Raw genomic sequence first — 10529 nt, 5'->3', positions numbered from 1 at the left:
GCGGAAGCTGCAATGTTGGGGATATTTTAAATGGCTCTTACTTGAGAGGAGGCGTGATTTCCACGTTCGAGCGTCTTCGCTCCCCACCCCCTCTCCGCACCAGCCTGTGCGCGCCACCACCTGAGCCTGGCGAGAGAGCCTGGGCGCACGCAGTCTTCAGCCTCTTCCTTTCCGCCTCTGGGGGGATTCGGCTCTGAGCGGGTCCGCCCGACGCCCCCCGGGAAAACTCTTTACTTTTTGTTTGGAAAATCGGGGCCATTTCTTTATTCATCTCTGGGTCTCCCCGGAGGAGGACAAGGGAGGGGAGGGCGTGCGCGGCGGGCCGGGCCGGGGGAGGGGAGTGCGGGGAGGGGAGGGGACTGGGTGTAGCCTGGAATTCTCCGTCCTCGTGCTCCTAGGCTGGCGCGCAGAAGCTCCCCGCGATAGCGCCGCCGCCACTCCCCGCGCCACCCCGTCGTTGGCCTCGGGGGTCGGGTGAGTGGGGTCATGACGCGCCGCGGGGGCTGCCCCGGGCACCTCCGGCGCTGAGCCGGGACGCTGCCCCGCCGCTCCGAGCCCCTCTGGCGGGGAGGCGGCGGGGGGTGGGGAGGGCGCACGGCGTAGGGCGGGGTGGGGGCGGCGCGGAGGCCGCCAAGCTGGGGGGCTCTCCGGGCCGGCGCGGCCGCGGGCAGGAGGGCGTGTCTCCGGCCCGAGGGGACCCTCCCGAGGCGCGGCGCGGGACTCCCCGATGGTGGTGCCGCGGCTCCGGGAGAGCACCGGGTCTCGCCTCCGCCGCCGCCGCCGCCGTCGCCGCCGCCGCGGGCGCCACCACCGCCGCCGCCGCCGCCGCCGCCGCCCGAGCCCGCGCCGAGCGTGCGCCTCGCCCTCCTCCCGCGCCCGCTCTGCTCTAGGATGCTGCGGCAGGTTCTGCACAGGGGCTTGAGGACGTGTTTCTCCCGGCTCGGCCACTTCATTGCCAGTCACCCTGTCTTCTTCGCCTCGGCGCCGGTGCTCATCTCCATCCTGCTCGGCGCCAGCTTCAGCCGCTACCAGGTCGAGGAGAGCGTGGAGCACCTGCTGGCGCCCCAGCACAGCCTCGCCAAGATCGAGCGCAACCTCGTCAACAGCCTCTTCCCGGTCAACCGCTCCAAGCACCGGCTCTACTCGGACCTGCAGACCCCTGGGCGCTACGGCCGGGTCATCGTCACCTCCTTCCAGAAAGCCAACATGCTGGACCAGCATCACACCGACCTGATCTTAAAGGTGAGAGGGGGGCGGGCACGGGCAGCCTCTGCGGGCGCCGCTGCCGCGGTTGGGCTGGCTGAGCGTGGGGTCCGGGCTGAGAGCGCCTCCTCTCCCATCCCAGGCGACTGCCGCAGGGGCTCTGCTGCACCGCGCGCCCCTCGAAGGCCGCCCGGAGCCTCCCAGCCTCCCGGGCGGGGAGCGTCCGGGTCCGGGCCCGGCCCTGCCCTGGCCGCCGTCGCCGCCACCCCGGCAGCCGCTGCAACAGTTGGGGCGGCGGCGGCCACGGTGCTGTGGTCGGTGCGCTTGTTTTGGTTGCAGTGGTCTTGGGGGCGGGGAGGCTTTGGGGTAACTGGGCCAGAAGGAACCGAACTAGAGGAGACATTCTAGAAAGTCCTGCTACTTGAAAACAAAATACTATCTTGGGGGGATTCAGAGATCCCTCTCCCGTGTCCTCATTTCTTCTCCCTTCCTCTGACCCCGGAGTGTTTTGGAAAAGGCTGCTCGGAGGGGCTGTGAGCGGGATGGTAGAGGAAATGCCTCCCATCCACCCGAAAGAAGTGTGGTCCTGGAGAGAGAGGACAGGGACTGCCCTGCTGCCCTCTTCCCCGGCCGAGGTAGCCATCTCTGACTTCTAGGGTGAGAGAGAACGTTTGTAATTCGCAGTTGTTTCTTTCATCTTTCACAGTAGCTCCTCTCCTTTGAAATGCAAAAAGTTCTTTGGGAAATGAGGGATTCGACTGATGCACTTTCGTATGGGTGTATTTGGGCGTGAGGGTAAGGGGCAGAGCCAGAAGGGTGAGGACAGAAGCCAGGCTGTGTGGCCCCGAGAAGAGCACAGGAAACCGAGCAGCTGGTTAGAGGGTGACACTCAAAGAAGCAGGGTGTGCTGTCAGCCTGAGGTGGGAATCTGATGTAAAAAGTGAGGTTAATGGTGGTAACTTTCAGGAAGTTCCTAAGCAAAGCAGAAGAGAGAGGACTAGAGTTGGAAAAGTGGAGACCTTGGGAGAGAAAAGCAGAAATAGGTGAGAATGTTCCATCCAAGCCCTGGTGGGGATTCTGGGTCTTGTTTACTTAAGGTACTCCTCTGGGAAGGGCCAGACAGGAGCCAGTCCCAGCTGGAGCCCTGGGGCCGAGGGATGGAAGTGCTGGTTTTGTGTGGGTCTCTGGTCCAGATCCAGGATTGGAGGCTGGTTAGATTTCTAGTCTACTTATCCCACCGGGAGTCAGCCAGTGAACCTGGGGGACTCTTTCCTTCTCTTTTACTCTACAGGTAACCCGCTAGAGACAAGCGAATTTTCCACCCTGTATTTGTTGACATGTTATCGATCAGCAATTAGTAATGAGGGGAATCTGACTAGAGACTCAGTGGAAATAGGACCTTCCCACATTGGGTGGCTTGTGGTATTTTTAATGGCACACACATCATCACACATACTCAGCACAGAACCTTAGTAACATTAATGCTCAGTTGTTTGCTTTTTTCAGGATTACGCTTCCAACATCGAAGTGGGGTTTTTTCCCCCCGATACTTTAGTTACCGTATTTTGACACACAGATAAATACTGCTCCAAATGCTTACCCAAGAAAACATGTAGTAGTTTCATCAGAGGCTTAAGGAAACTATAATTTAGCCAGTCCTGACATTTAGAAAGCTGCCCCATCTTTTGATAGATGATCTACTACTAAATGACGTTTCTCTTTTTGTTTTTTGAGGTGATGTTTCCACCGGATGGTTTTTGGGGTTTTTTTTTCCCCCCTAACAAACTGTCGCGCCACTCTGACGGGCAGTCACCAGTTCTGTTCAGGCACATCAGATGTCTTTTCAACTGGACTGCCTCTCTCCTATTTGATTTTGATGTGTTCAGGACAGAAAACCGTATTAGAGGAGAAAGTTGGGACTGGAGAGCCAGGGAGGCTGGCTTTGCCTTCATATCTAAAGGGCAACTTTAAAGGACGGCGGTCTTGTGAGTGAACTGTTTTAAGAAATGGGATGTTTTTTCGTGTTCTAGGTTTGTGAGGAAGATCAAAACCAAGTGGCATAGTGGTCAGAACGCATTTCTAGCTGATGGCTCTCTGGTGAAAATGAATTCACAGAGCTTATGAAAACCCAGACTCAGGAAACTGAGGGAACTGCCTTCAATTTTATATATCCATCTTTTTCTTCTTATGTCCAACGCCCATATTTGGTAGGTATGGAGCTGGGGGACAGAAAAATGGACCCTCGGTAGGCATGGTACTGTAAAGTGTGGGAACAAGCACTTACTTTATTCCTCTTTTTTTTCTATTAGAGACATAAAGACTTGTCCTTTACACAAGATGTTAGGAGCGAAAGAGTCACTGTTTCTGCCCTCACTAGTGTTATTCTGATACTTTGTTGCTGGCATCAGGGGTAGCACTGACAGTTAACATTGTACACAGCACCAGCCGGCCCCTGCCTGTTTCATAACAGCGCACTGGAAGTAGAGTGGACAAAGCATAACCAGGGTTTGAGGCTTTCTCATGCCCCACGACAAAACTGAAGGAAGTAACTTGCAGGGCTGTGTCACTCACTCATAATCCACCCTTGACAACCCAGCTGATCTGCTTTGGAGGAGCTTTCTCAAATTCATGCAAGTGACATGATGGCCATACTCTGACCTCTGCAGCGTTAGAATCTGCCCACAAACTATGAGAGAGGAGACTCTCCCTAGCAATGGTTTCCTCTGAAGCCCACAGGGCAAAGATGTAATTTGGGGTGAAAGTAGGTGGGGCCTGATGGTACTGGCAAAAGGATCAACCATTAATTTCTGAACCCCTTTCAATACATGTTGATCTTCAAAAGTCTTCACTTCACTAGAATATTTAATTTAACTCATTATTATATTTTAACAAAAATCCATGATGTTCATCTCAGAGCAAATTTCAGAGTCGTGCCTCCCAAGCTTTTACGGATATGTTTCTTCCTGATCATCTAAAGTGAAGTGTAAGCAGGTCTTAGTTGATAACTGATCTGGCTGTGACCAAGACAATACTTGATTTGTTCCATCTGGATAAAGAACCAATTTAGCCCATTCCTTATAATAATGATACCACCTTTATAACAGCTTACAAGTTATAAGCATTTAGTATGTTTAAATACATCAAAACACCTAAGGGCAGGCAGGAGAAATGGTGTGATTCCATTTTACCGATGAGAAAACTACACCTTAGAAATTAACCGAATTATCTATAGAAAAAAAGACAAAGACAGAACCAGGACTGTGACCAGGGGTTTTGACTCCCCGCCCAGTGCTCTTTTCACCATCATTTACTGCCTCCCATATGATAAACTACTTGAATGATTTTAAATGTACATATTTGGTATCCAAATGAGGTATATTCAATCAAAGTCTCATCCCCATCCTATACCGTTGTTCTAACAGTGGCAGTTGGATCATAAGGACATTCTCTCAACTGTAGTGTCGATGGAAATCCACTTACCGAAACTCTACATGCCCAAAGTAAAGCATAAGATACTTGTAATTAGCAATATACAAAGACAGAAAGCTAGACTATTTTACTGGAAAAAAATCTCTGGATGATTGAATGCAGCGATTTCCTGTTTGAGTGCTGTTCATTGGCCAGGTCCGGGTGAATTCAACTCCAGTGCCTCACTCACACAGGCCCTGGCACATAGTAGGCCTTCAGTAAATATCTCTCCAAGGGACCAGCCCTAGTTTGCTCAGACATTTACGTGATGGGCAAAGAAAATTCCACAGAAACTACTCTGAAATGTATTTTCAAAACGACATGTTTATGTGTACAACTTTACAGGCAGGTTCTAAGGCTTCTCTTTTCCCAAGATACCATCCTTCCTTTCTCTTTTGCCAAGATCAGCTCTGTAGTCATATCAAAACACTTTTCAGTTTTGCAGTTGCATAGGGGCGTCTCCTTTGCATAACGTCCTCTTTTTCAGGGGGACCTCAGGCTGTTTTATTCCAAAACAAGGGAAGGACACATACTCACTATGCAGACATTCTTCCTTATACTGGGGAATCTCATTTTGTTCAAATATTGAGTTTCTACTTTATTTAAACTTTTCATGTTTAATTATATTAAGGAGAATTAAGTTGCAAAATGAGATTGATAGAATTTAACTGGGAATTATTTAATTCAAGCTTTCCACGAAGGGCAGCACAACAGCTAGCTCAGGGGCACAAAGACCTGATAGCTGGATCAAGATCCCAGTTTTTCCAAATACTGTCTCAGCACTTTCAGTCATTACAGGAATCGCCATTATGTCTTTCTCTACAGTCTATGGATCGGCAAATTCCAGCCTATTTTTGAGCGTGGGAGCTTTTACATTTTTTTTAAAGATTGTAACAAAACAAAACAAAAACAAGGAAGAATATGAGACAGAGATGGTCTAAGACTCTCAAAGCCTAAAATATTTACTCTTTGGTCCTTTACATTAAAGAAGTTCCTATACTATATTTCAAAACCCCCTCGCCGGAGCAATTTCAGGAAGTTAATGCTGTTAAATAATCTCTAAGGCAGTGGTTCTCAATCAGGGGCGATTGTGCCCTGCAAGGAACATTCAGCAATGGTTGGAGACGTTTTAGCTCATCACAACCAGGGGTGAGTTGCTACTGGCATCTAGTGGGTGGAGGTCATGGATGCTCTTAAACATCAGGACAGCCCCATACAGCAAAGAATTATCTGGCCCCAGATACTGCTTGAAAGGGTTCATGTGTGTACTTCTTTTTGTTTTGCTAGTTTTTCATCTGCATTGATTATGTAAAATGAAAAAAATGCCAAAGAGAAGTTCACATCCAAAAATCTTATAGAAGCTTGACTGGGGACAAACACTACAGCCTGTGAGGAGATGCTCGCTTGGGCAATTGGCCAAAGACCAGATTTTCCAATGTAACCTTCCCCAAGATGCACTTATCTTGCTCTCCTAGAGCTCTGTCCTTTATGGTCTAAATCCCAATGTAGAGGAACCCAGAAAAGTGAATACGGTCTAACCGCTTGAATGATAAAGCTGCTGAATTGCTGCTGGCCTTAGAACTTGCCAGAGTGCCCACTACTGGCAGGCCTGACCCTCAGTCTGTAGCAGTCACCCACTTCGGCCGGGCTTCTCCTCACAGGGTGTAAGACCCCACTGTGAACAGTGGCCTGCCGAGGAGCCAGGAGGCTGTTCTCTGTCGCCTAGTCCAGCTGCTTTGCCTTTCTGAACATAAAATGACAAACGAAGAGCTTGCATCCAAAGGACAGGGGATCAAAGACCCTTGGGTTTGGAAGGCACCTTAAAGGTAATCTCCGCAGACACCGGAATGTGCTCTTAGCATCTCAGGGTGCTTTGTCTGGTGACAGGTGCCATGATGCCTTGGGCAGTCCTGTCACTTCGATGCGTTATCCAGGTGGCATGTACCCTTAGAAAAGATTGAGGCCAGGCCTGAAAGGGCAGCATTCGTGCATCTGCTGGACCAGCCAGTTGCCTTTTGCACTTAATTTTTGCACTAGGAGCAAAGTAAGGAGAGGGTGAGATCTCGTTTCATTCTCCTTGCATTTCATGGGAGGTGTATCCAAATAATCCAAGTTCATTATCATTCCAGGGTTGTCTGACTTCTAAGCACATGTCATTTGTGTGACTAGTATCCTCCAATGCCCACTCTGTTTGTTTCATTTAGATTTGGGGACCAATCTTTGACTTGCCCATGTAGATAACCATTTGGAACAAATTTTGGGTAAACTGCTAATTTAGTCTGAAATTTAAATATAAAGCTGTAGTGTGAGAGGAAGCCCACCTTTTTAATGACTCAGAGTATCTTGACAGATGCCATATTAGAGTTAGAGAAGAATGATTTTTTTTTTTTAACAACCTCTCAGGATTCACCAGACTTACAAACCTCATCCAACAGCGGAGCATTTAACCGGTGACTTCTTGTGAAAACTAAGAGGAGAAGTAAGCTAAAAGAAGTTATTTGTTTCCTACCTGAGAGGTTGCAGCATCCCTTGGCACAGGAGCTAGGGGCTCTGATCGGTTCTGACTTTGTGGTATATGCCATCTGGCACCTGACTTTGGGGCTCAGTATGAGCCCCAAGCGATACCTGAGATAGGCTTGAAGCAGACCTTTGAAGTCACCTGCTTGGTAGCACATCACAGCAAGCAGGCCTGTCTGCCGCACTGCCTGTGCTGCTGCCACATGCCCGGAAGGCCACAGAACTTCCGAGGTATCCTGCCAGACTGATTTAATGACCAGCAGGGGAGGTGAGTAATCTCTAACCTTTAAAAGACAAAAAAAAAAAAAAAAAAAAAAAAAAAGGAAAATCAACACCAGTTGTTATTTCATATGGGAAGCCCTGAAAAATGTGTCGTGCCTTCAACTTCAGAAGTCATAGTTTGAACAAAAGAAGGCAATGAGGGAACAGGGAAGTTATTTTTATCTTCTTGCTCCCCAGGAAATCCTCTTGAGAACATTGTTTCTGGTATTTTGAAAGTTCCCCATTGTTAGGTCTTCTACTTTAGGTTTAACCCGTGGGCTTCAAGTACAGTCGAGATGACGATTTGAGTGCAGGCGGTTACCTTGGGGCGTGATATCCAAAAACATCGGTAAGGAAGTGAGGACATGAAATGGGGAGTAGCAGGAAGCCAGTCAGGGGAGTGTTCTCAAGCCGGTGTCCACTGTGGGCACCCAGGGCTCAGTCTCACTGGGGAACTGTGGGAGACACTGGATAACCTCCATCCAAGGTATCCCAGCTGTGGGTGAAGGACCTGGATATTCTTCTCCCAAGTCTCCAGCCATCGTTGGGATCCGGCTGCAGCCCGGCACCGTAAATAAATCTCTAGCGATTCCAGATGCTGTGTGTGTTCCCGTAATCAGAATTGGTTTTTGTTGTTGTTTTATAAAAGCCACAGGCAAAGAGCTGCAGGCGCTCACGGTGAGCAGCCTTGACACGTAGAGGTGAGTGTGAGCGGAGAGAATACAGGGGGGACCCTGAGAGCATCTGCACTAAGGGTCTTACACCCGTCTAGAGACAAACCTCTAGGAGTTTAGGGCCCACACTGCTAAGGGGTGTTCATCCCTTCACTCAACAAGATGGCCATGACCCAGGCAAGAGTGAGCCAGCATAGCTGTTCAGTTATTCTTGAATTTGATAAGTAACTGCCGTTTTCATTTTTGCCGCTGGATGGTGGTAGAGGTGATTCCAAGCTGGACCTGGACGCCACCCGGATTTGTGGTTTTATATCAAGCCCTCACATTTGAGTGGCCTGTGTCCAGCCCCTCTTCCCTTCAGGAATACAGGACGAGTCTGCAGGCCTCCCTTTCGCAGGCCCCATCTTCACACATCTACCGGTGTTGCTCTCCCCCCCTAGAAATGCACTCGCTGCTACTGTGAGGTCAAACTCACATGTCTCCTGCTTTGTGAGGCCTTCCCAAAGTCATGGCTCCCTCCCTCCCTTAAATCTATCTGGCTTTCAGTTGTACCCACATTCTTTAATGCTTAACTAGATACGATTCTATAATTTGCTGTATTGTCATGTGATACCTTCTCTTCTTAAGATCATAAAGCTCTTCAAGGGCAGGACCAATGTCTTATACTCCCATATCTCTCCTAGAAACTAGTATAATGTGGAACGTACAGCGGGTGCTTAATAAATTGTTGCTGGCTGATGGCTTGTAGGATGGAAAACACGCTCTGCCTTCCCTATTCATTTATTTTGCTTGACTATAATTTTGCTGGGTAGCATGACCATGTGATTTCTTTAGATGTGTCTTCACTTCTCATCCTTGATAAATTTTGGTTTCAAACTTGATGATAAGCAATAAGCATCCATTCTGCCTTAGGATCTGTTGATACTTACTTTATATGGGGAGAAACTCAGATAAAGAAAAACCAAAACCAAACGCCTGACCACCTCTTTTGGTTCAAGTAGTTTGGAAAGGTATAAATTGACCTCAGTCTCCAGTGGTCCATTCCCATTTGGGAGGGCAGAGCACTCTGCGGTTGCCAGCAAGTCCCGTCAAAGTCAGCTCTCCACTACACGTGTCCTTATGTACATGAAGTAAAGTCTCAAAACATTGGCCTAACCCATACTCAAATGTAAACATGGAACACATTTTTTTAAAAATCAAGGACGAGTGGTTTTCCCAGCTGTAGCATCGGTGTTCAAGAGATCACCATTCTGATGTCATTCAGCTTCGAATTTCTCAAGAGGGAGCCCAGGGTAACAAAGACTTGTTCTAAGAGGTGAACTTAAAAAATGATGCTGGTACAAAATCAGGGTATCTCTGGTGAGTTTAACAGAAACACTAGAACTGTTAATTTCTCAGCATTAAAGGGGAGATTCCTTTGCTCATTCTTCCATGGGCTCCACGAATTTGTCAAATACCATGGCTTTGTCCATTCCTTCCAGTTGTCTCAATAAAAACCGTATCTCTGCTATACAGCTAGCATAAGTGCTCAAAAAAAAATCTTCGTAATACTCAGTACCTTAATGTTTTGAGTTTTGCACTGTCGGCTCGTTTTTATTCTGGTTTTGGTATAGCATGCAGGCAAGTGGTCATACTGAGTAAACTGACTGCTCTTGACTCGTTATGCCCACACATCACCTGGGCATCTCGGGAAAATACAGATTCTGATTCAGCCTGGGGTGGGACCTGCAATTCTGAATTACTAACAAGCTCTCAGATGACGGTGGTGTTGCTGGTCAGTGGAGCACACTTTGAGTAGCAAGGCTCAGAATCTCATCTTCATGCTTGACAGGGCTTTGCACACAAAGGAAGCATTCACTTCTTGTCCAGAAGTATCTCTGGAATGAAAAGCTCTGGGAGTCTGTGGGCTCCAGTTTCAAGGTTCTCTTCACCACTCCTCACAGCCCAGCGTGCCAGAAAGGGATTCTCCAGCAACTTAGGCAAGCGAGTAGATAACTCTCCTCTCTCACTTAATTTACATGACGGCAGTGTTTCCCGGGGAAATCTTCCCCACGTAAGTAGATCCACAAGCACTTCAAAGGGAAGAGCGTGTCAGAATTGCCAGAGACCAGGAGAACCAGGCCAAGTGATAGTAAAGCCCCTTGAAACTGTGAAATGTAAAATTTTGCTGACTGGGGCTTTGAGTCATTTAGGTCAGTGCATTTCTCCACCTTCCCTTGTCTAAACTTTCTTTTCATAGGGTTCTAACAGAAACCTACAATTATTTAGGATCGAAGAGAATTTCTCTACCTTCCTGGTTCTCTTCTCCTAAACTCTTCAAACAAAACTAACCTCAGTTTAAGTGAAGATTAGCAATTTTTCTCAAATTTGAATACGTTTTGGAATTCCCTGGGAATTTTCTATAGA

General features: G+C 48.4%; 1 protein-coding gene across 1 annotated transcript in view; it reads left to right on the top strand.

Moving 5' to 3' along the window:
• The first annotated feature begins 849 nt into the window (after positions 1-849).
• The window catches only part of PTCHD1 (patched domain containing 1), a 56042-nt gene continuing 46362 nt past the window's right edge, over positions 850-10529 (top strand). Inside the window, exon 1 of the mRNA XM_059049943.2 lies at positions 850-1242. Coding sequence (XP_058905926.1) covers positions 892-1242 — 351 coding nt within the window. The 5' untranslated portion in view covers positions 850-891. The remainder of the gene's footprint in view (positions 1243-10529) is intronic.

The sequence above is a fragment of the Kogia breviceps genome, chromosome X, assembly GCF_026419965.1.
Source record: "Kogia breviceps isolate mKogBre1 chromosome X, mKogBre1 haplotype 1, whole genome shotgun sequence".
Taxonomy (NCBI): domain Eukaryota; kingdom Metazoa; phylum Chordata; class Mammalia; order Artiodactyla; family Physeteridae; genus Kogia; species Kogia breviceps.
Note: the sequence above shows the minus strand (reverse complement) of the source record. Positions and strands in the feature narration are given on the sequence as shown.